Consider the following 25,964-nt stretch of genomic DNA (forward strand, 5'->3'; position numbering starts at 1 on the left):
ACGGGAATTTATCTTATCCAGAGACAAGGCCTGACGAGAGGGAGGGTGGCAGGGGGATGCTGTACCCGGGCTGTGAAAGGGGGCACGGCCTTAGTCAGTGGATTTTATTTCCTTCTTCTTTTTTGATGCATGTCAACCCTGCGTACCGCAACGCGGGCGCACGCGTGCGCCCGCGGGCGCCTACGACGGGCGGGCCGGACCGCAGCGAAATTTGAGTGAGCGCACGCGTACTTGCTTGAGAGGTACTACGCCACGGGCGCAAAGATGGCCGCCATGGTTGTAAAGTTTAGACGTGTAGATGATATTCACGGTGGATCTTCTAATAAATAAGTATTTTGCAATAGATTAGCTAGAATATTATATAGCAATAGATTAGCTAGAATATTATATTTCAGTAATCAAAATAGGGATCTGAATGCGCGGAGTCACAACAGTCTGACGAGCCAGCCTTCTCTTACAGAAAATGTCTATTAAATATAGGTTAGGTGAAGTACTGCCACATTGCAGTGACCACAGAACATAAACATCTCAAGTATCCTTTAATGCAGAGACAAGAGTAAAAGATGTCCACACACAGACATGTTTCGCGTAGCAGGTTTTTATTATAGTCATTTATATCAAACTCCAATGAAGAGCAAAATGAAAAGAGAAACTATAGAGAGACGTAAGTCTTCAAAACTTGCGGACGTATGACGGACCTACGCTGTGCAGACGGAGAAAGGAAAAGAATTGTAGGGAAAGCCACTGATAACCAGGAGTCAGGATGCTAAGGCCTAAAGGTCAGCCAAACTGCCGGTATTTTAGAATATTTTAGAAGCTTTTATCGCTGTATACTTATGCATTAGCATCTAGCTAATGCGCACCGTCACCACCACCTCTCAAAGAAAGCCATGCGAACAATACCAGTATGACGGCATGACAAAAGTCTCTCAGGAATGGTATGTTCATCACTGGAACTCTAAGTGTGTTATCAGTATTAGTAGGCAATATACAATAAACAAACACAACAAATAAACAAATGCCAAATAAAAATTTTACAGTTTATTATGCCTTGTGTGCTATACCTATACAAACGAGAAAACAAAAGTTCACAAGCACATTTAGTCTTTCAATTTTGGATATGCAGGACCAGAATGCTGGATAATGATAGCAGCACCTCAGTGAGAACCAGAATGTAGTTCTATTGTGTCAGTTCCCAGACGGCGATTGAGGTAGCGGTGAACTAGCAGGACACTAACAGCACCAATGATCATGCCCAGAATAAGGACCCCAAATGCAATACCAACACGTGGTCCTGGAAGTTTAGTTAACAAAAGATTAGATACAGCTAATACATTTTGATGTGTATTTGTCTGATGTCAATTTCAACAATCACACATAAATATGTTACCAAAATTTACATGTTCACAGTTGACTTCATCTAAATACTTTTGTGCATTATCTGTTAGCACAAACCCCTTACTGGAACAACAATGACATAATGTAATTTTGGGCAGCTTATTATCGTCCATGAAAACCTCATAGATGACAGGTTATTATATTTTGGTTGTAAAATCTGATATCATATTCTCAGCAAAAGGATTTTTAATATTTACAATACCTTACCTGTGTTATCTGAATCTCCATCCACATTCTTCTGTGTGCAGCCTCATTAAAAAAAAGTAAACAAAACGAGTGAGTACACAAACAGATGTTTCACACACAGTCATTAACAGGTATATATCATAATGTCACACACAGTCATTAACAGGTATATATCATAATGTAAAAAAAGTTCAACATGATAATAACAGTTTAAGAAGAATCCACAATTATTCTGGCCAGCAGATCATATTTAAAATTCAGATTAACATCAATTTTGATGTTGAGTGTAAAAAAATACCTCTTTAGTCTCAAACTGTATTCCTTTCTCATTTTATGGGCGTGTGTGTGTGTGTGTGTACAAGTATAAAAAGGTAACTGTAAAAAGTTCATCATCATGGCATCCATAACTTGTTTTCTCAAAGCTACAGTGCACCACCTCACCTCTGCTGGCTTTATTCACTAACCTAAATGAAACCAAAATGTGTAGTGGAACAAATCTATCATGTTTTGGTGATTACAACTACAGCTGTCCAACCAAAATCTAAACATTTTAAAAATAAGCTTTATTCTGTAACAATACAAGGAATGGTAGGTGAAGCTGTTTGGTTTGGACGTTTTTAACAGCCTAAGAATGGCAGAAATTACACATTTTTAAGTAGTACCTGTAGTATCATTTATTGCAGTCAAGGCACTGTGTCTGGGGAGAGGCTGGATTGATAATATTGGAGACCGGATTGCTGGAACAGGGGATGCACTGGAAGAGGGAGCCTGTGAAGTAATACTGGATGCTCTGTCCACCTTTTTTGCTTCATCTGAAAGTTGAGGGAAACATTTTCCTTTTGCCTTAATTTACTAATTCATAAGTGGCAATATAAAGAACAAACCTAAGCAACTTGCCTGAACTGTTTAGAAGCTGATGATCTATCAAGGAAATGGGGAACTGTGATGGAGTTAACAATGACAATGGGTTACATTATGCTTATGATGAAATTATACATCTCTGAATTGTTTTAGTCTGATTTTTACTAATCTTTTAATTAATCAATCTATTTTTTCCATCATAATTGTTTTTTTCAAATAATAGGGACTTATCACCATCTTAATGCTTCATCATCATCCGTATGAACTTAATTAATTCATTTGTTGATGTGCTGTTTTACCCTTTGTTTATTTTTTGTAATTTTATTTCTGAACTATTCTTCATAATTACCTTGCATTACATAAAGATCACATGTTCCACTGACTGTGACATTTGGGTTTAGTTTTGCACTTGCAGAAGACAGATGGCATTCTCCAGCACAGAACTCGAAACTCTGGCAGTTAAGGTCATCAAGACACAAGCCAGCACACTTAGCGGGTGACACATCTTTGTAAACCACATCATCATGGCCTGGCAACATCTTGTTGGTCATCTTATCAAAGTCATATAGGTAGTTTCCTTTGCAAGATTAAAGATTGGACGGCAAAATTATGATCAAATATGAAATGCTGTGTCTCAATTAAATTCGGCCAAAGACTAGTTTACAACTACTCTTAACATTTATAACAACAGTAAGATTCATAGTAAAAGTAGGTGAAAAATCAAGGACATAAATCCAACAAACAAAGTTAAATAAAAGTGTGTTAATAGATAACTTAAATAAGTGTAATTTATGCCAGGAACATACGGGAGTAGTGGATGCATGTAGAGCTGTTTATCACTGCAGATGGTTCTATGTCTAGCATATGCACATGCCGGAGCAGACAGTCACTGGTGATGGCGCAGAAGTCAAAAGATCGACAGCTGACATTGTAACCTAGGCCCTGGTAGCACTGCTTGGCACACATCTCTACAGAAGATGTCTTCAAGACAACATCTGCTGCACTCTCCAAGATTTGGCCTGGGTACATTGTGAACTTGTCTGTGTACAGTCCTGTCACAATTACATTACTTGTTCTGACATGACCAGACTACAGAAAAAAACTCTTCCCAAAATCTTACAAATTATACAAATATCACGTACCTTAATGGATGACATCAGGGAATCTAAAAAACTTAACATGTTTGTTTCTTGCAATTTTTTTCTAAACTTTTCTTCATGATTACCTTGTATTATATAACGATCACATTCCACTAACTGTGATGTTTACTACTAATGCCAACAAAATAACGTCTATCTGTTTAAAGAAATTTTTTTAACCCCTAGTTTCCAGATCAGAAACAATGATTTTATGATAGTAACAGGGCAAGAAAAAAAAAAGAAATTCTGCATTAGGGTTGTTGTCCACCTTAGTGCTGCTTCAGAAAGTTTACTACTAGCTGTCCCATTAATCTTTTAACAATCTACTCAGTAATGAGAACAATGAGCAATTGATCAAAATAGTAATCCACAAATTTAACTACCAGAATAAGTAAATATGTACATCTAGTGTTTTTCATGGCCATAACTTACGTCTGAAGAGGTCACAGGTGGAAGAATTATCAAAATCAGCGTGGTCTACAACCCAACTGTCAAAGAGGAAGCAGTCACCAGTATTGTAGCAGTAATCAAACGCATCACAATCAAAGAACTGTTCACTGAGACAGGCTGACGCACAGTCATCCACAGCTATCCCAGTGATTGCCCATCTTGACTGAGCCGTCTTTATGTTATAGCCAGCATGTGTGAACCCATGAAGATCCGCTTCTGAAAATGATAGGTACTTTAGATGAAATAGTTCCAATGTTGATGTCTTTAGCCATATGTTTTTATAATGATTGCATAATAATAATAAAGTTTGCTTGTATACCACGGTATCACGGCCCTACAGGTAAGCTCAAGGCACTTAACACACACAAAAAAAAATTACAGCACAGTCTAGTTCACATATTACTTTAGCATCACAGTGGTGACCGGTCTTAACTGAATACTATGTTACAAGAGATCCAGAAACACAAATATGTGTACAATGACAGTCAACACTTTAAGAGGAAACTCTTCAGGCTCAGCATTGGTAGGAATATGGTGGTGGTGGTGCATGTCACTTGACACAACAAAGTCTGCAAAAAATGACCTCATGTAAAAAAGGAAACATAATGCTAAGAATACACTACGAAATATTATTGAACAGTCCATCAAATGCCAGTCGCCACTATACATAATTTTTGTGGATTTTGAGAAGGCTTTTGACTCCGTAGACAGGGAAACCATCTGGAAACTGATGCAGCACTACGGATTTCCACCAAAGATCATTGCTATCATCTAGCAGCTGAGGACTCGACATGCCAGGTGATCCACAAGGAAAGCTGAGTGACCCCTTCGCAGCGAGGACTGGAATGAGGGAAGGTTGTATGCTCTCGCCAACAATCTTCCTGATCGTCATAGACTGGATCATGAGAAGAACAACCTCTAACAGCAACACGGGCGTTCAGTGGACCTTCGCCATGCAACTTGAGGATCTCGACTTTGCAGATGACATCAGCCTCTGTCCCACAAGCAGCAACACGCACAGACAAAGCTCACCTGGCTCGCAAAAGAAGCAGCGATGACTGGCCTGACCATCAACATCAAGAAGACGGAGGTAATGCGGATCAACAACAAGCAAGAAGCCCCACTCCAACTACATGGAGAATGTATTACAGAGTCTGACCATTTCACCTACCAACATAGTCAGCAAAGATGGAGGTACAGATGAAGATGTAAGAAGCTGCATAAACAAAGCCAGGCTTGCATTCCACACCCTACGACCTATCTCGAACTCCAAGTCTTTATCTGTTGTACGATGCTATATATTAATAATCGTTTCCCCTTAAGTGATTACTTCAGGCGGGCCAGTCATGCATAAACATACAAGAATTTGCACAGAGAGATGGAGAGAGAGGGGAGAAGGTTGTTTTATTGACTACACAATGATGATGGTAATGCAAAAATCACATTTCTCTGTCAAAGCTGAAATTGCTATGCCTCTTCTCATAATGATGAGAAACCAAAACAAAAGAGAAATCAAAACCCTAACCCTAACCCTGCTCCCTGATCGTTGGCAGAATAGTAACCCAGAATCTAATGACTTTGAAATTTATAACCCAGGTTTCTTATCCCTTGTCCATTACTCTGTTTGTTTCCTTATTTGGTGGTGCACCACATCCCAAATATGCACCCATCTCCACTCCCCAGTAGCCATTATCAAACATATAAACAAAAACAAAAAAAGTTTTCTCCCCACCTGGCTTCCCCCCTCCTCTGGCTGTGCATGCTTGGTAAAATGCTTAGAAACAACATCCCCCCCAAAAAAAAACCAACAAAACAAAACAAAACAACAAAAACAAAAAACAAAAAACCCCAACCAAACCCAAATTCAGATCATGGGTTTCGATGCCATAGAAATTGTGGGGAATGGGAAAATCCAGCTCAGACGGGGACTGAGTTGCCCAGTTGTGCTCTCTGGAGATAAACAGTGGCTATCCATCTACTAGATCTGTTGACACTCGTGAATTAAACTAAAAATAAATTAGCAAGAATATATCACATGATAAAGTCATGAATACCCAGTTTCTCCCTTTCCACATTCATTTTCTAAACTATGAAATGTTTTACTCACAGAACTTCCACAGCAAAGTTTCTGACTGTTAATATGTTACACCTTTTGAGAGCAAGTCACTTTTTGTCACGTCTTCCTGCCTAATTGCAGTGCAACAGCATATTTGTTGTCATCATCATTAAAGGATAAAAAATCATTTGAAATGTTGAATTGCACAACAGATAAATAAATGTTTTACAAAGGCTAAAATGAGAAGAACAAAGACAGTTACCTTCAGTATCACTTGGGGGTTTTGAACGTAAAATATCATTTCTGATACCCTTTGCAGTGTAGATAACATTCTGAAAACAGGTTATGATCACTTAAACATGATTTTATCTTTCCACCTAAATATTCAAAATACAACCAGAAAACACCTAAAGTACTCTGGAACATACCAATAGCCACAAAAGATTAATGCAACTACATATATATCTTTACAAATAAACAGAATTGCTAGTATCACAAAGAATTACTAACCTGTGATCCATTGCCAGGAACAGGTATCTGAATGCTAAGCAAACCTTTGTAGACCAAATCCTTCATGATGGCATAAGCCATTTCCACAGGTGGTTCTGCATATGTAGCATTTGTTAATCCTGTTGATAATAATTCATTTTTTAATATTCGTTTTCTTCTTTAAGATTATGTATTTGAAAAATCTTTGACCCACTGTCACAATAAGGATTATATTTATCAGACTGAAGGACATCATTATCAAAGATAGAGATAAATAAAGCAAAACCTACAGAGAGCTAAACTGAATGTTTAGCTTTTTTTTCAATTTAAACTATGCAGAATCTTAACTGAAAGTATCTATTAGCATGACTCCAACAACTGTGACTTCTTTAATCACAATAAGACGCAATAAAATAATGATCCTTATGTATTAATGAATATCCCTAGTGTAGTGCACACCAGATTCTGTTGCTTAATCTAGCCCATGCTAAGTCATAATTATAACATTTCTTCCTTCAAAAATTCAGTATCAAAGACAACCACTAGCATGAAGGCCAACAACCCTGACATATATCTGAAATTCTCCTATACTCCTACATAACAGTTACATATACCTGCCCAACCAAAGCAAAGAGGTATATAATACACATGACCAAGCAGAAAAGCTTGTCCAGCTTGATCAACACTGAGATTTTGAACAAGTGCAAGTGTGCAGACCCAAACTTTATATCACAGTGTCTACCATTTAGTGCTAAAGTGGATAAATACATTCACCAGAAGACTTAAAATCATAGTTTTAAGATGTGAGATCTTCTCACAGAAAAATAAACATACGAGAAAAATGGCGGCAGTGTCCTGACTGTCCAGTGGCATTGCCATCTGGGACATGGAGGGTGCTGAGTAAGCAGGTTTTATCATCACACAGATCAAAGCTGTTGCACAGCATGCTAGTACTATTATAGCACACATTGGCGCAGCTTACAACATCAGAGTCTGGCACCATTTTAGTGGCATGGTATGGTGCAGTAGACCCATCCTCACCAAAATAAACTGCAGAAACAAGATACCAATCATTAACTCACTGAGGTGGCAAAGCAGTCAAGTAATAAAAAGCAATAGTTGAATGACACAAAACAAACAAGTTTATTGTCTGTTTATATGAGTTGCAGTTGAAATGTATTAGTCAAAAGGCCTAAATTTAACTAAAACAAAAATGTCTCCTAACCATAAGGTACATAAATGAATGGGCCACGCTAAAGCAACAATATTGTACACTACACCATAAAATGATTGCAGATACTAATATCCTAGGCAATAATCATCCATTTGTTATTTAAACTTCAGAACGTTGATAATGGAATTGAAGAATACTTAAACAGTGCTGCATGAAACTGTTAACCAGAGGGCAGCAAAGAGTGAGAAGGAGAAACACACACATAATTATATTCCACTGGAAAGTCCTTTTTTATTCTTTCTTTACTCACACTGGGGTGCCGCTGTGCCCAGCAGCGTGGCAACGAGAAATGTTTGGCTTGACTGATATGTAACCTGTAGATCCTGCAGACGTAGCGGTGACATTCGGATAAGGGATGATAGTTTTGACTGAGCCTGTTCTCTGAAGTCATACTCGTGTGTATCCAGGTATGGGTGATAAGTCTCTAGTATAAATAACATCAAAGATTAATGTGAACCCCATATCAACAGTTTTTTCTTTCCTTGTTCATCACCTCACCAACCACGTTCCGCAAAAAACTGAAAACCCACCTGTTTCTTTCAAACCAGTCTTAAACTACCAAGAAACACTTCTGTCCATATTTTTTACTTTTCCTAGTGTTTTATATATTTGTTCACTTTATTTGTTCTTCATTTGTTCTTTTTTCTGCGCAATGAGCATTCTTCGGAATGGATACCTGCGCATTACAAATCGACATCATCATCATCATTCATAAGATACAATATTAAATGTGCACTAGCATTATGCATTACAACTGCATGCTGCAGGGGTTTGCAGCAAATTAGCAAGACTGAATACAACAGCTGAACAATGCAAACCACTGTTATTGTACTACTATTTACTGAGTAAATTATTTCTTTACGCAACATATTGTACTGGAAAATATTGCGAATGGACCTTTGAGACAATATCATTGTTACTATTAATATGATTCTTCAAAATTGTTCTCAATACTTAACATGATTTGTAAGACATGCCAAGCAACAAAGAAAAAAAAACTGACTTCTAATCTTATCATCCCACATTTTACAAAGAATACAGACAACAAGATGATAAGATTAAGCTTTAGGATATAGAAATTAAGATATCATTTGCATACAGAATACATTCACGAGATACCTTTATTTTTGTTGGTATATATAGTGAGTGTGTGTGTGTGTGTGATGTACATGCATAATTCTGAGTGCGAAGATCATATGCATTTTTCTGCCCTGTATCCACTGACTTCTTTTTGCATTTCTAACCTTGTAAATACACTTGTGTTTAATACAAACTTGAAGGCTATGAAACCTGGTTGTTTATGTGTGTGTGTGTACACAGTATATCACTCACAATACTAATTATAGAAGATGGCTTGTTAATATAAAGGTTTCACTCACATAGGTTATAAGATCAAGCACAGATAAACGACAAAATATAAGATATAACCAGATGTCCCAATTTAGGCGGGACAGTCCTGCCTGCTTATAAAATGTCCCAGTGGGACGCCCGATGTCCTGCTTTGATCTAAAACGTTGATCAATGTTTTGCTTGTATTTAAAAATCTGATTACCATACATTGATTCTCATCCGTGTGTTTGGTTTTGGCTTTTGCCTATCGCTGTTTCATTAATAATTCCAAATTTGTCTTCTAGCTTACTGCCTGTCAAATTACCCCCTCCGCATTTTTTGCTTTTTTTGGCGCTCTTTCTCAGTGATGACACCATGATCAGCACCCACCCCATATTCACTCCTGAAACATATCTGGCCTCGTTACAATATACTTACGATTAAAATCAATGACAAAGTCAATCTTTTGATCATCTGAGAAGCATGGGCTTATGTCAAAGTTCTGAGAAGTCAAGTATTCATCATTGAAGTCAAAGAAATTGTATATCATGTATATTTTTGCCTGGAAAAAAAAAAGATTTTTAAAAATTATAGGCAATGGAGTGCACTTCACTGATCAGTGTGCCTTGAGGCCAAAATTTAGCATATGTATAGCTCATGCCTGTTTATATCCATAGCTTGGTATATTAAACTAAATCAAATGGGACAGCTCACTTACAAAGTGCTTACAATCAGATGCAATATAAATGCATACATCACTGATTTTAAAAACAAATGCATGTCTATTCCTTCAAGCAACAGTAACTGTAGTAATAATAGTAGTTTTCTTTACTGTGTAAATTACCAAAATGTTTTTGTAATGGTACAAAAGAACAGTATTAATAGTAGGAGATAATTACTCTTGATTAAAAAAATCCAAGACATTATCACTCTTATTCTTGTAAATGTAAAATGATGACAAACATGAGCAAAGTATAAATGAAAACAAAGAATTCTTGAAGGTGTATAAACAAGAGAATTTTTCTGACATAAAATAAACATGTCATCAGCAAGATATATGTCTACAAGAGTAATACAATTCTAACCTCAATGACATTTTACTGAGACTTGTTTACCATAAACAAGTCGTCCTACCTCAGCATCTGCCACAGTGAGCATCACAGGTGCCTGTTTTGTAGCAACATCTTCGCTGTCAGCAATATATGACCAGTCACTCTGATTAAGATAACACTTTATTTATTCGGGGCACCTCAATATAAAAGCACAAAACAATACTATAATCTATTAATATCCGACAAACAGTCATGCATTCATGTTTAAGACAGGTACATTTATTTGCACTCAATAACTTTCAGAAGTCGCAAGGCTGAAACAACAAAGGACACAAGAAAAGAAAAAGATAAACAAGAATGACAGCAGGCTCTCTATGTGTAATCTATAAAAGAGCTGAAGAAATTGTTGAGAGAAAGAGAAAGACTTCAGCTTCTAGAGAAGGAAGAGGTGCTGTAAGAATCCCAGCAAAGTCTTCTGTCAAAGATGGTGCCCATGTATTTAAAAGCAGAGAGAATTTCCATCTCTTTGTTGTGGATGACACTTAAAGGACTTGATGGAAATCAGAGACAATCTCTTTGTTTTTACTCACATAAAGTTCTAAGAAATTGCCATTGCACCAGGCAATAAATTCATCAACAGCATTTTGCATGGTATTATAGAAAAATTAATTCTTCTGCGAAAGACATGTGATCCCAATTTCTTTATAAATGTAGCTTATTCTGAGCAGAGTTTTAAGTGGAAAGTTATGAATTAATGCATGCATGTTTATCTATGCACATAGTAAGTAGTGTGCCTGCCTAAACAATTAATGCATCTAAATATCATAGTGTACATGGACACACATGCATGAATGCAAACACACGCAAACACGCATATGCACACACAAAGGACATGATTAATACAAAATGCAAAATTACTCACATACAAATTAATGATAAGTACAATATACACAAATAGCTTATGCATGCATGGGTACACACACACACATACACATGAACACACACACACATGGAAAATCCACAGCAGTCAAACTAAACAAAATCAAAGGAATGCATATAGAAGCTGACTTAAAGCTGGGGATTTATGAGAAGTAATACGTACAAAGAGAGATCAAATGATTTTAACCATTTACCAAATTTAGAAAGAAAAACAATGAAAATGCTTAAGCAATAATATACACCAGTTTACCACGTAAAGCAAACAAACCAAAATCTACACAAATAAAGGCTGAGTAAATTAAGTAAAAGCTAGACAAAGAAATGTTTATAACTTACAGCTATGAAAAAATACTGGAAGATTGAGTGTTGTACTCTACCGTCAGTTTCTCCAAAATGGAAATCCGCCCTTGCTGATTCAAACACATCGCACAAGATGCCTCTCACAGTTTTCTGTACATAGCAGGAGACAAAGTTTTCGATTTGGAATATGGCATAATTATTCATTTAAGCTATAAGAGAATTCTAAAATGGAACAGATAGGATAACTTATGTCAGTGGGGGTGATAATAATGTCTAATCCTAATATTCATTCCTGGAAATCATCTGATTTATAAGAACATATTTATGATGGAGTGTTGGCAAAAAGAGTGTAAAATAGATGATCTTTGCAAAGAAAGGTCTTCGTGTACAGCTGTTGCTATCGGAGACACCATAAGAAACATGGAGTGAGCTGTGATCACCATACCCAGTGTGCTGTCCACGTGGCAGTTTTCAGAATGTGTTGTCTTAAAGGTTGATTATGGCTTTTTTTTTTTTTCCTAATGACTGGGTAAAAGTGCAAGATGCTTTTTCCCCAAAACATGGTTAAATACTCCTCCTTCCATTCTCGAGAAACATGTCTACAAACATCACAATATACGGGTTCAAATTTGTGATGCAATGTTTTTACACCGACAGGCCTCACTAACTTACCTCCCACAGGTCCCAGCTCTCCCATTGGCCGTAGCCTTGGCAATGTAACCATATCTATGAACAATGTTGATTTTCACTGTCTGTTCTTTTCCAGTGCATTGTGATGTTAGCAGATCTATGTCTCAAGAATAGAAGGGAGGTGTTCACTCTGATTTTGGGAAACAGTATCTTGCATTAAGTTTTACTCTGTCATTAGAAAAACAGAACACTTTACCTCAATAGACCTTTAACATGCTGGTGACAAAGGCTACTCTAGATTTCATCAAATCTGCCTGCAAAACTTTCAAAATGCCATTTCATTAAAACCAGCACTCACCTGACCTGTATATCTATAGGTATTGTCCAGGTGAAACAGTTGAGAAGGAGATTTCATGCTAACCATCTCTATTCCTGCTCTTGACCTTGAGCTGTTCAGAAGCTGAACATCAATGTCACCAAAGTTTTGGATGGGACTCACAGTGCAGTTGCCTTGGTGGGTGTCAATGTCATATGTGATCCCTGAAATATATATACACAACATAAGATCTCAGATAAACCAGGTCCGAAATAAAAAGAGTGGGCATCATCATCATCATCATCATCATCATCAATCCATGATTGAAAAGCTCTCTTGAATATTGAAATTTTGGATCATATGCTTTTTAACTATATGTAATGATACACAAGTTTTTGCCTACAGTTCCTAATGAATGTGACATAACGAATTCAACTAAAAGGCTGTATAAATGCATGTACAATGGCAAAAATATGAGTTTCAGTTTTAAATAGTTGAAGACACATCAACATAAAAATAATCAAATAAAATGTACAAGATTCATGAATGTACTGTATATTGGTAATTTCATACATTTTACAACGTATCTTGTTTACATGTAAAGACAAATCTGCTAAATTTCCTACCTCTGGTGAAGTCATGGATGCGGCTAACTGTGTATGGTGTGTAGTAAGGAGGTCCTGGGACTAAATCATGGAAGTCAATGCGCACAAGCTCGTTAGGTGAGTCATACCACACCTTGTAAAAATTTGTCATCATAACTGAATTGTCGAAGTTTAAAAAAAGTTTTTGTTGAATAAATGTACATGTATTTCCTAATTTTCAATTTCATATTTCAATATGGTCACATGCTCTATGCACTATGCTCTTTTCTACAATAAATTTATATTCTTTGAAAATTTGTGTTAAGATTTTTTTTAAATGAAAATTTTACTGCCATTTTATGATCATATATGTTGTTCGCAATTGCTATGTCAAAAGAGATGAGAACCAGTTAATCTACTTAAAAGAAATGATAAGGTTATTTCAATTGCAAATTGAGCTAAGAAATGTCTTCTCTAGTTCTAATAAAACAAAAGTAAATGGAGTGAAACAGCATATTGTTCTCAGACAGTATTACATAGAGGTAAAAACTGGTTACTTGAGCTTTCAAAACACAGTCTAAAACAATAATTGCAGCTAAGCTACAATTTGGAGTTATTAAAAGACAGAGAGCTGACTTTCTAATGGAGGTCAGCATAAAATGTTCCTGTCGAGGCAGAACTTCTGCTAAAGATGCTGGAGTTCCATGACAAAACGGCTCCTCATTAAAACGAAAAGTTTTAATACACAAACCTCATTACTTGTGAGAAGAATAATTTCTTACATCGTAGACATTGACCATGCTGCTCTGTGGAAAGACAATCTCCATGCGATAAGAGAACTTGGCTGGCAGGGATGGAAGTTGCACATTCTCATAATCACCTTTAACAAATATTAGATTGAATGATATGTTAGAGTGTACAAAAGTGCTAGAAAATCTTTAATTAGCTTAAGACACATGCACATTGCTTGTATGATAAAGTCTATTATGCACAGTTTTTTACATATAACTTTATTTATATGCATCAAGTAGATACTAATTAATAAATGTAACAAAATGCACATTCTCATGACAAAATATTTTTCTTTCCTTTTTCACTGTTCTTTCAACTCGTAGTCAATAAATCAAGCTATATACGTAAGTCAGTAAATGTTGACACTGTTTTTTTTAAAGGGGTAGGCTGACTGATTCATGAAAAAGAAAGGGTACATATGATTAATATCACTGTAAGCAGCACATACACCTTATGTATAAAATTTATATTAAAAAGTTTGAAAAATGAAGAACTTCATACCAAAGACTATTTCTGAAGCTATAGCAATAAAGGGTGCTTCATTTTCCTGAAATAATGGTAATAAACCGGTTAAACATTAAAATCTGACAAGCTGATATATAATGTTTCTCATAGCTATTGTGGTGTAGGTTAAATTCTTTCTTCTTTGCTAACATTTTGCACCAATCAAAGGGTTGAGAGCTTATAGACAATTCTTGCTTCAATTTGTAGCCAGTGAAGAGTGTACAGAAACAATATATGTTACAGTTTATGCATTACTCAACAATAATTAAATGATTTTTAAATCACAACAGAATGTGTGAACATACGCTGATGTCACTCATTGAAATATAGATGTAAAAGTTTTGCGACTCTAGTTTCTCAAGAAGATTTGAGTACGCCTCTCCAATTGTTGGTTCTTCTGCTGTATTTTGAGTATCAACAGTCCCTGCAAAAAAAAATTTATGGCTATATAGTTGACAATAAATATTTACATATATATTAAATGAAACAGCACACAATGATTCATTCATTGATCTTACCCGTGCACACTTGTGTGTACACACACATGGATTTTTATTAATTCTATTTACAGCTATCCCTTATTGGTATGGGTGGGCTATGTGATCAGAACTTTTGCAAAAGTAGAAAATCGCAGTATAACTCCAGTCTGCCCAACCCCACCTCATCCCCAAACCTTCTCTTCCATCTGTTGACTTTATTTAATACAAAAAGCTAAAAAATGCTATGTAGTCAACAAATTAAATTATATACACATATATAGATACATAACGCATTTATATAACTTTCTATAGTTATATTTACATTTTTTAGTCTACCCACGTTTGTAATGTCCCGCAGTAGCTATAGGCCGCAAAAGCAATTATTGATAGCAAATCAACGAACCGTAAAAGTGAAATCTGCGAGTCCTGATCGAGGGCCAAGCGCCGACATCACTAATACTATTCTTCAACAAACACAATAGTACAAGCAGAATGTACACAGTTTTACGGCGATAACAGATGCACTTAAAATGCTAAAAATAGCTTTGAAACATTTCTCGTGGCGCGTACTTGCGACAAAGCTAACGCCATCATGTAAGGTCGCAGGTACACGCTGACAGCGCAGTGTCTCCGTCTGTGGCGTTCCTCAGGTGTCAGCGTACCTGTAGTGTAAACTCGTTCAGTAAAACATTCCTTGCCAGGATTTTGGGAAAAAGGTTGAGCGGAAGTTTGATAAGGCTATACATGTAAACCAAGCGTGCAGAAACTGAACGGTAGGTCTATAAAGTTTTCGAGCATTTGAGCAAAGAGGATCCTTTTCCCTTGGAGTCTCAAGCCAGCCAAGGTACGCATTCGGTTCATGAGGGCAGATTACCCGTCACATTGGTCATATCACACTCCTAGATGTGGGTCCTCCACTTATAGTAGTTCTTAACGCATCTTTTCATCTAGGTGCTCTGCACGTTTTTTTGTCTTTAACATTTGTTTGTCATTTGAGAACCTGTATCTGATGGAGTCAAGTAAAACATGAAATTAGAGAAAAGCGAATGAAGCGAAAACACATTCGATTTAGTACTAAAGGACGTTTATATCTCCCATAATTGAGTTTCTACCCCATGAAATGCTGTTATTACACCCAGTCTTATGTATCGTCAAGACAATTTACAGGTGTTTTCTGAGATTGCCCTCCCCTTGACGAAAGGGTAGCCCGGTGGCACAACGGTTAGCGCCTGTCACCAATACAGTGAGGGTTAGCTGTCCTGGGTTCAGCTCTCGTCTCGGGCACGCTGTTCTTTCTCTGCATGTGGCATCTGTCTATAGAGCTGACTGCCTTGCTGTGATATAGCCTTAGTTGCTGGCTTGACGTAAAACACCAATTTTCTCCCCCCCCTTTCTTGACGTAGGTACAACGGCAGCAAACGTACAGAGAAACACATGAAGAGACATACAGTACGCGATAAGCATATATTTGCACAATCAACTATTAAATATTAATCACTTGTGGGTCATTATATGAAAATATAAATGAGAAGCTAAAGAAAAGTGTTAAAGGGATAAGCATTTTCGTATATGATGAGAAGAGACTTATGTTAAAAGCGGTAAATTAGTGTCAAAATTAAAACCCAAGGGGAAGACAGTATATGTGAAATCAGAAGGTTTAAATGGCTGGCGCATCTACTTCCAGTAATGAGAATTCTATAAAATATATATAACCATTAGCTTTTTTCGGAAAACTTAAAATTAGAGAGAAATGAGATGATATGTCCAGATTTATATATTCCATGAACAATATTAAGACTCCTTAAAATATATTCTGGAAAATCTAATGTATAATATATATGTGTGTGTGTGTCCGCACGTGTGTGTGTGTACTTTCTGGCATGTATAAATTAATATGTGTGTGTGTGTGTGTGTGTGTGTGTGTCCGTACGTGTATGGGTGTGCTCGTGTGTGTGTGTGCACGCGACCGTGTTACAGTTGTTTCAGGACGACTGTCAACGTCACATCCACCATGTCGTTTGACCTGCGGCAGTAGTCGTTATCTTTCTAGCATCTTTGTCACTACCAATAGAGGGCACTCGCCGACCACGTCTTGCTGTGAATATGCACGATGTTCTCACCAGAGGGTGCGCAGTAACTACGTTCCACCGTTTTTGAGTGGACATGGCATTGACTGTCGCCAGCCATCGCAGACGGATGCGTCGTGCTGTTGTGATTCTCTTTGTGGCAGTGATACTAATGGCAGGCAGCTACATCCTGTTCTGGGAAGGTACCAGTGCTTTCCGAAGAAAATATTGGCACAGCCAAGACCCCTCCTTACTACAACCCCTGCACCATACACTGACTTCATTGACCCTGCCTCCGAAAGCTTCAGGCGAAAATTTTACATCTGGATCTCGATTAATCCGGATCCAAAGAGACGCAAGGGTCAGCAGAACAACGCGGATACTACAGAAAGCTTGCAGTCGGGAGTGACTGTCTTTGTACCTAAGGTCAGAAGGTACGACCTTTGTGTACCCTTCGCAGTTCCAGGCAACACCACTGCGAGGATCTGCATATACGATCCCAGGGAAGATCCCTTTATCTCCTCATTCGTACGCGATCGTGGGACCTGGGAGGCCGATCAAGTGGCCTTGATGGCCTATCTGATGGGTTTAGATAAAGACTATGAAATGATGCAACGCGACGCGGGACCTGGACCTGCAGAAGATGAACAGAACCAAGAGAAAATTGTACTCGAGGGTCTGGGACCGAGAACTAGTGCCCGGCTTCACGACGCTGGCATGAGTTTAGTAGACATCGGGTGCAACATCGGCACATACGCACTGTCAGCTACAGTCCTTGGCTACCAGGTGCTGGCCATGGATCCCGTAAAAGATAGCCTGCAGCTCCTGGCCGACTCTCTGCGGCTGAACAACCTGACGGAGCGGGCGACGCTCCTCCTGAATGCCGTGTCTGACGTGCGCGGACCGGTGATCGTGGAAGTGAACGGGGAGAACCGAGGCGGCACGTGGGTGCGGCACGCGGAGCCGGGAGCTGCCATCGACTCCCCGGGCCCCGTCGTGCGCGCGGTGTGTCTAGACGACCTTACGCAGTATGTTCGCACGCCGCGCGTGTTCCTCAAGATGGACATCGAGGGCTCAGAGGAGCGCGCACTGCGGTGCGCTGGCCAGTTCTTTCAGCACGTGGACGTGCGCTACGTGCTGATGGAGTGGCTGTTCCACCGCAATAGCAAGGGCGGCGCCGCCATTATCCACTTCCTGACGCGCAACGGACTCCTTCCGTACAGTGACGTGCAGCCTGCGAATAGACATGTGCTGCTGCCCGAGAACTACCACACCTGGCCGGACAATGTCTTCTGGATCAAGAGGTGACAGGAAGAAGGTTTGGTCTACGTGCTATATACTTTCAAGGCTAGGTGTGTGTGTGTGTGTGCATCTCATGCATTATCAACAATATCAAATCAACAAATCGATTTTGTATTTTGATTTTGTTTGCTGTATACTATTAGTAAGTAACAGAGATAATGATTGTGATTAGAGACTCACTAATTGAGCTCCATGGAATCGTAAAACAAAGGGATCCGCCTGGCCTATAAGCCCCTGTAGCCTGACAACGCTCACAAAGAAGCTGGCGTTTGTGAAGAGGTTGCTTTATTTAAACTGACTACTCGTGCACCTACTGGTGGAAGTGATGTGTGCCCGCTAACCCATTATTAAGCAAGATGAGCACAGGGTACCACAGTTATCCTCACTAAATTATGTGCCCAAACTGTGTGCTTGAGGTAAGGGTGGAATATCCAGGGCTGTTGGAATTGTAATCTCTTGTCAATTTTGCCGAGTCAAGGTTGAGAGCATTGCTGCTGTGTTTGATTCATCATTGACCATCACTGCCACCATTGATCTAAAATGACATCAGTGGGTTTCACAGGAAGACGCCATGAGTGGCTCGAAAGAAGGCGGATTCACCAACAGAACCTCTTAAAAAGAAAAGGAAGAAAAGAAACAAGCTCTGATTTTCATCGCTTGTCAACAGATTGTACATGAGGAATCAACGCTATAGCCACTCACTTGAGTACAGGTCGCAGCGACTGGATGAGACAGTCGATTCTCCATCGCTGACGTGGCGCCGGCTGAGTCTGCAGGGCATCCAGCCGTCGGGGCAGTACTCGAAGCTCATGCACCGAAACCCTGGGCTCAGCATGCACATCTCACTACAGGCAGCCGCACTGGGGATGTCGGGGTACTGAAAGTCGTCGCTCTGTTCGATCACCGAGTTCGGCAGGCGCGTGAACTGTACTGGGGCGTAAGAAGAGGCAAACCATGAGCCTGAGAAAAACGCACACTACACGCATGCGCACGGATACACACAAACGCACGTATGCACTAACACTGAAAATTTCATTTAAAAAAATTACGGTTTGCATAGTACCTGATAGCATTAAATATTTATAAACGTTTACAAATGGTCGAGAACTTTTTGTAAATGTTTATAAAATTTTTAGACGCTCTCAGGGGTATACGCCTACTGAGACAGCATGAGAAGCCATCTTACTAGTTAATGTCGTGTTTGGCGAGATAACTTTTTCATAATGAAATCTTTGTCTTAATAGTCCTTAACGGGATTTCTAATGACTTAAAGAAATGTATGGATTTGGTGTACTTCAATAAACAGTTGTCTACATTTAGAATGATCGAGCTTTCTGAAATATTTTGGAGAGCTGAACTACAAAGGTAGCGCCTTATGACGTCACTTCCATTTGTGTGGTGTTAGGTTCAGTATTTACCTAATGACGGGGTGCGGTCGAGCAGGCTCGCCTGCACAAAGATATAATGGGTGTCATATTCCAGCCGCACTCGCATTACGCGAAGACGGTTGACTTGCATTAAGTTCGCCAGAAGATCCTGCATTTGGGCTTCCACGAGGTGTCCCGTGTGACCGTTATAGATGTAGTATACAGACTCGCCTGTAGTATGCGAACAAAGAAGGTTCTATATTCCTCAGCAAGCAAAGCAGGCTCAGTCAGTACGTTAACGAAGCAGAATTCAACCAGTAAACGTGTTTATCGTTACAAAAGGTATATGTAAAAGACAACTACCTACTAAACGGATCCTAAAGTCAAGCCGGGCGGACGAATTGAAACAGCCGGCAACATCAAAGACTTCCCTATCCGGCTGATTGTCGTCATAGTCGTAAATATTAAAGATGGTGTCGATATCCAGCTGAAAAAATACAGTGATTATAAAAGTAGGAAGCCTAGTATGAAGGCATAGTATACTACAGGCATGACATATTAAAATCCGATTATTATTTATTTTAATCCATATGTCCCTAGACAGAGATATGTCGTCTGCTAGGTAATATGACATACTGTAGAGCAGTTGGTAGATCGCAAGGAAAATGAAACATCCGCACTCCCACACACGCTCTCTCTACCAGCAGCAGCAGAAGCCGGAACCCGATATATCGCTGTGTTAACGCCACTTTTAAGTTACGCTACGTGCTGTACAGCGCTATACCGTTGGAATGGTCAGCTCCACTCTGAAGGGGGTGAACGGTTCATCCACCATCTCGTACGTGCGAGAAGACACGTCACTCCAGAGGGCCTGAAACAGTCATCAGCCAAGCGTTAAAAGCAGGATCTCAAAAGCCTGTCGACAGGAATGCAGTGTTAGTGCAAATGGTTGTAAGTACTGATTACACGCACGAAAGGCATTTCTATATTCTCGCTTTCAATCCACACATATTCTTCTCCTTAAATAGCAGATCAAGGAGTCTGAAGAGGTCTGGGCACACTCACTGATACAAAGTACGCTTCAACCGTAGCCGTGTAAGCGCTGCCGTTGTTGAAGTAATCAAAGTTTGGGCGCTGGGAGGTGAACACCTCACAAAGGACGTCCCTCGTCTTCCGCTAGTACCATTAAGGACACACACACAACTTGTTTTATTCCCACATCTGAATCTAATCGTGATGTCAAAACCGTTGATTTCTAGAAATGTAACTCTATAAAGAAATTATTCTGCTTTTGAATCAAGCGTTTCCATCCGTAGATAGTTTTAAGTAAAAATGTTTAAAACGACTCTAAGACCAATTGTTTGTCAGAAGCTTTTTTTAAACTGGAATTTCGATGTATTAGAGACAGAATTAATGTCAGGATGGCACAACCTCATCAACAAGTATTTAATAGTCCTTTACAATACCTTATTACAACATTCCAACGCTGACATGTGAAATAAGGACTACACAAAAAAGGGAAAAAGGTGCCAAAAACCACTTAAAATTGTCCCCACAATCAATTTTTTAAATATAATGATTTTTTTTTTTATCAAAACGATGTACGGGAGAAAATATGCGTCTTACCTGCCCCGAGTAAATGAAGCTAGAGTTCAGGAAAAAGAAACTCAGAGGGTCTTTCAACGTAAGTACATAGCTGTCGTTCACCAAGTAAGCTTGAGCGTTCAGCATGGAGTCGATGTTGTTTACTTCCAATCTCGTTTGTGTGCACTGCCCTGAGCTCACATTTATTAAGTAACGCGTCCCTGCACAGGATCGACGTGAAACAGCTTGAGGGGAAGAAGGCTCGAACACGCACATATCCACACACACACTTTTTGTGAAAAGCACATACGCACGAAAGAAAGTTCTAATCATGTTTGAATGCCCTGATCTAGCCACACTTACCAAAGTTGAAGTCGTGCACTTCTGACATAGGACCCCCATTAGGTGAGTTATAGTCTACCCGAACAAACTTGGTTGTGGAGTCGTACCATACCTGTGACATAGAACTTCATATTGTCAATATGCCTGCTAATATAGCTATCTAATGCTGAAAACGTAACGCTTCTCTCTGTCTCTCTCACATGGCTGAGTTAGAGAACTGTACAGTGTGCTTGTGAAAGCCATGTGAAATCATCTTCAAGTACCGTCAGAACAAACTCAGAATTCATCCTGAAGAACAGACAGCGAGAAACTAATGTTCTGACAAAGCCTGAGATTGCAGGACTTAAATTTTATCGAAATATTGCCTTGGAGATCCCTGACTCGGGCTTCAGCCATGATTTGTCACAACACATCAGTTTTACATAATTATGTGCGTGCATATCGAAAATAAATGTGCTTTTATGTGGTAAAACATGTTTTCAATAAAATCAGCACAAAGATTCCGGACTTTCAAATGGTGACGATGGAAGCGTTGACAAAATGTCTACACCCTGTCGTACCTCTGACCCTCGGACAATGTTGTTTACGATGTCCACAGATTCTTGGCGATAATGATAGAAACCGCTGGTTATAAGGGTTGTAGAAATACTAGGCCCTTTCCTTCCAAAGCACACAATTCCTTTGGGAGTCTGCCCACACACAGAACAGCTTCAAGATAGCGCCTATGGAGATGAGACCGCTCATAAGCCGTAAATGACCTCTCTTGTTCACTGAATAATCTTTACTATTTTATTCTTCTTTGCTAAAACCGATAGGACACGTAATAAAATTTAAAATTAGTATTTAAAAAGTTTTTTTAAACGGGACAAAGAAGATTTTTGCTTATAGCACTGATACATAGGTGATTTGGAACTTGACCTAAGTAAGAGAAGGTCGTCTGCACTCACCTCAAAGACTTTTTCATCAACGACACTCTGAGGTTCATACCCAAAGAAGTCATACACTTGACTGAAGAGAGACGGGGAGGCTGGGTCAAGTGCTTGCTGTCCTTGCACCATGAACCTGACGGGTACTTGCGGGTTGCTGGAAGGCGTCTGCCAGTCGTGCACTGCATTTCAAATAATAATTATCGAAGCTGGTCTTAAAGCAATGAGTTTTTGTGTTCTCGGTTAGAGTGTAGCTACTCATGCTGAGAAAAGGTGAATGCCTTCAGCATAAATGCAGTCTGCAGCCTTAACATTGCATGAAATATTCGATGTCAATCAAGGTTTTCTTTGAAAAGTAGCTGAAAGCAGTTATGATGTTTGCATGGAGGCCCACCTCAACATGCAGTGGCCTTTTTCAGACACAAATAATACCGTTCCATGAGCACAAATATTATTAGAGCATCACGACGCTTGTCGTGACAGCTCGGTATCAAAATTTTCTGGAACAACTGCAGAAAAAGGAGTCGAAAATGACATGGCTGATGCACATCGAGATCTAAACTCAGTAGTGGCAAGATGGCGCAGACGTACGTAGCAGTCGAAATAAAATGGTCCAGAAAAAGACGAAAAGTGATGGCGCAGACACAGAAATCAACATAGGAACACAACAAAAGGCATACGAGATGCACATATCAAAATTAGACATTAAGCATGATTTAAACCAACTGGCAAAGACGAAGGGTGGCAGACGACATTTACACACAAGCCAGTAAGGCGAAGGGGACATCACTCTTGTGACTCCGAGAATGTCTGAAATAAAAAGCTTGCCTCAATCGTCAGATGTAGACTTAGAGGCTGTATGAAACTGGTTGTGAGGAAAAGGAGAAGAGGAGGACGAGATAAAAACGGCCAACGGAGGAGAAAGAGAGGAAGATATCAAAGAGATGGGCAGAAACAAAGCAAGACTTCAGCTGAGAAAAGCAGACTAGAAGAAAAGGAGAGCAAAAGTGTGGTAACAATAGACATGAAGGGGAATACAGAGAGAGAGAGGAATAAAGAATAGTACGCCATTCTTTCCAGACACACTCACCTGTGAAATAAAAATCTACAGTGTAATTCACGTGTGGCGTGGATACACACGCGTGCCATCGATCACAAGGTATGCCCCTTACTTCCTGTCTACCGGCATACACCTGTAGAAATATATTGATAGTGTATAGCTGGTGCTGAATCATGAAATTTTCTTTCTGCGTTACTAACTTGTCAGCTTAATTAAGTTCGGCTGATCTCACATTTTCCCTTAAATATACATTTGCTTCTGACTGCTGAATCATGTAAAAATAATCACGCAATCAGAACAGTTTCCATGAATCTCAGCTGTCTGTATTCTTTCTGACTCCGCATGACGTTTCTTTGCGCACGTGTGCGTGCGTTTGACATTTCGACTTTGAAGTCGGGTAACTGATATGGACTATAATGTCAGATGTCAAAATTGTTGACAGTACTAACAGAGCAAAATTCTGACAGAGATGACCCACTTCAGATTATAAGTGAGGGTCCCAAACAGGATTATCCCTTCTACCTTTATACTTAACCGCCTAAGAAAGTGTTGCTTAACTGTTACCACTTTTTGAGGGTTTTATATTTACCTTGGGAGCTGAAAGATTAGCAAATAGTCCCGTCGGTAAATAAGTCATACCACCAGCATTCTGGGGCCCGGCAACGAATAGACTTGGGTCGGAAATGATGGTTCCTACTGCACAGTTTGTACCTGAAAAGGGACATGATGAAATTCTACAGGTGTAAATATTGTTTGTTCTTTAACGAAAAAAAAAATTATCGTGATACTTTGCACCCCGAGAAAACAGATGTGATATAAAGCATGAAGTAGTCAGAAGACAATCAAGGCATGGCATAGATTGGTGCAACCACTAACTTGTATTACTGGACTGCTGGCAGACGATTTTGCAGTTAGCTACTAAAACGAGGCAGTTGTGTACAAAGCTTCCGGTTTAGTCACATTCATTGTTTAGGCTCGAGGAGATTAACAGCAGAGAACTTCGCAAGAAAGCGTTGGTCTCGGCAGACAGACAGCAGTTCCACCTATACACGTCCGTGCATTTAGCGCTAATGATACAACCTCGTACAGTATTATACCTATTACGACAAACGTACTTTGTTGCGTGACACGAGACCATTGGCCACTTAGGTATGATAGAACGCAAAGAGATAAATATTGTTGAAGGTTTTTTAATTCATTATTTTTAATAGATTGTCATACCCATGATAACCAATGTCTGTTGCACATCGTACAAAAAGATGGTTTTGGTCTCCACGCCATTGCTGAGGAGGCGGAGGACGGCAATGTTGCCGCTCTTATTCATAGACTCCTCGACAAACACCGTTCTGTTGCTTCTTTCCGTCTTAATCTCCATCCACACGTGGAAACCATCCGCGAATTTAGGCATGCTGGGTAGACTGTCTGTCAAGGATAAATATACAAAGGGTAACTGGGTAGCTTGTCTGTCAAGGATAACCACACAGGATTTGTTTAGCAAAGATCTTTATATCACCATCATGGTAGAGAAATGTATATAATGTATAATGTGTCTATATATAATGTGTATATATAATCTGTGTGTGTATATATATATGTAATGTGTGTTTATATAATGTATATATAATGTGTATGGGGATGTAGCTGCATGCAGTGGTTGTGGTAGTTTATCTCTTACTGAAGTATTCTGTGCTGTTGGGCGGTTGGCATGTGACGTCTGCACCTCTGGCAGAAGACCCCAGGCACACACCGATTGTGACGACAACCTGCAACGTTAGTGACAGCTAGTGATGTCGCTTGTAACCTAGCAACGGTCCTAGAAGTTCTGCTCAGCAGTATGTTTATTGCAATAAGCGTGAAAAAGTACAGTAAGTTTATTTTACCTACGGCCGTCAGAAGCTTTCATTTGGTACCAGCTTGCTGTTGTCACTTTTTGTTGACATACATTGCTTCTAATTGATCCAAATAGCGCGAGAAACACGTCCTTAAGCTGGAGTGCATCTACCACTCAGAATGATTGTTGCAGTGGTTGGTGTTTATTTTATCAGTTGTTTCAAAAGTATGAGTGCACCAGACAATGCACTGTGCCATATGTTTCTGTGTGTAGCAGGGTACCTAAATCTTACACATTTTGACACAGACTCTCATTTCGAGATAAAAGGCTGCACTCGATATCCTAGATGAAGTAAGCAGGGGTTATTTTTTTTTTTTAAATCCTACCATGCGACATTACAGTGATCACAGGCTCGTTGTCTATTTATTATGTCATTAAATTCACTTACCATGCATTCACGAAGTCCTCCCATGTCATCATAAATCCCACTCAAATTAATCTTGCTTTTTCCACGAAAATAAACAAACTTTGAATGAACTTTACCGAATTTCACAAACCGGCTTAGAAACGTCCAGCGAGTCTGTCATATTCCTGATAACATTTTATCGACCACGTGACCGCTGATATCAAACAGCGACATACAGATTAAAATGCAATATCTATTAATGATGTCGCCTGTTTCACTAGTCTAAACGAGTGTTATAGTTCAATGGTGTCCGACCTAATATCTATATATCTTACAGATACA

General features: G+C 39.2%; 2 protein-coding genes across 3 annotated transcripts; one reads left to right on the plus strand and one right to left on the minus strand.

Moving 5' to 3' along the window:
* Nucleotides 1-1,026: 1,026 nt before the first annotated feature.
* On the minus strand, nucleotides 1,027-25,936 carry LOC112573361. Its single transcript, XM_025253657.1, has 32 exons — nucleotides 25,665-25,936; nucleotides 25,061-25,148; nucleotides 24,607-24,807; nucleotides 23,975-24,096; nucleotides 23,416-23,518; nucleotides 22,347-22,507; nucleotides 21,960-22,088; nucleotides 21,421-21,511; nucleotides 21,100-21,278; nucleotides 20,539-20,649; nucleotides 20,258-20,344; nucleotides 19,837-19,960; nucleotides 19,525-19,704; nucleotides 18,809-19,036; nucleotides 14,565-14,683; nucleotides 14,257-14,302; nucleotides 13,746-13,843; nucleotides 13,006-13,117; nucleotides 12,422-12,603; nucleotides 11,470-11,583; nucleotides 10,277-10,357; nucleotides 9,581-9,704; nucleotides 8,064-8,237; nucleotides 7,414-7,629; nucleotides 6,601-6,719; nucleotides 6,353-6,422; nucleotides 4,017-4,250; nucleotides 3,252-3,497; nucleotides 2,795-3,022; nucleotides 2,247-2,396; nucleotides 1,606-1,647; nucleotides 1,027-1,294 (listed from the first exon to the last, which is right to left on the minus strand). The coding sequence occupies exons 1-32, from the start codon at nucleotides 25,686-25,688 to the stop codon at nucleotides 1,158-1,160; spliced, it is 4,320 nt and encodes a 1,439-aa protein (XP_025109442.1). The 5' UTR covers nucleotides 25,689-25,936; the 3' UTR covers nucleotides 1,027-1,157.
* LOC112573367 lies at nucleotides 15,145-18,209 on the plus strand. Of its 2 annotated transcripts, none has more exons than XM_025253665.1 (2): nucleotides 15,145-15,582; nucleotides 16,716-18,209. In XM_025253665.1, exon 2 carries the CDS (start codon nucleotides 17,375-17,377, stop codon nucleotides 18,110-18,112), a length of 738 nt encoding a protein of 245 aa, XP_025109450.1. In that variant the 5' UTR covers nucleotides 15,145-15,582; nucleotides 16,716-17,374; the 3' UTR covers nucleotides 18,113-18,209. The 2 variants fall into 2 exon arrangements, with proteins under 2 accessions (XP_025109450.1, XP_025109451.1); XM_025253666.1 differs by having other exon boundaries at nucleotides 15,145-15,511.
* Nucleotides 25,937-25,964: the final 28 nt, after the last annotated feature.

The sequence above is a fragment of the Pomacea canaliculata genome, linkage group LG10, assembly GCF_003073045.1.
Source record: "Pomacea canaliculata isolate SZHN2017 linkage group LG10, ASM307304v1, whole genome shotgun sequence".
NCBI lineage: Eukaryota > Metazoa > Mollusca > Gastropoda > Architaenioglossa > Ampullariidae > Pomacea > Pomacea canaliculata.

Excerpts from the sequence above, each read along its gene's own strand:
- LOC112573367 (XM_025253665.1), top strand. The coding sequence starts at position 17,375 with ATGGCCTATCTGATGGGTTTAGATAAAGACTATGAAATGATGCAACGC.
- LOC112573361 (XM_025253657.1), bottom strand. The coding sequence starts at position 25,688 with ATGGGAGGACTTCGTGAATGCATG. Across the intron at positions 25,149-25,664 it reads GAGGACTTCGTGAATGCATG|GTTGTCGTCACAATCGGTGT; the intron begins GTAAGTGAATTT and ends CTAACGTTGCAG. Across the intron at positions 1,295-1,605 it reads TGGAGATTCAGATAACACAG|GACCACGTGTTGGTATTGCA; the intron begins GTAAGGTATTGT and ends CTAAACTTCCAG.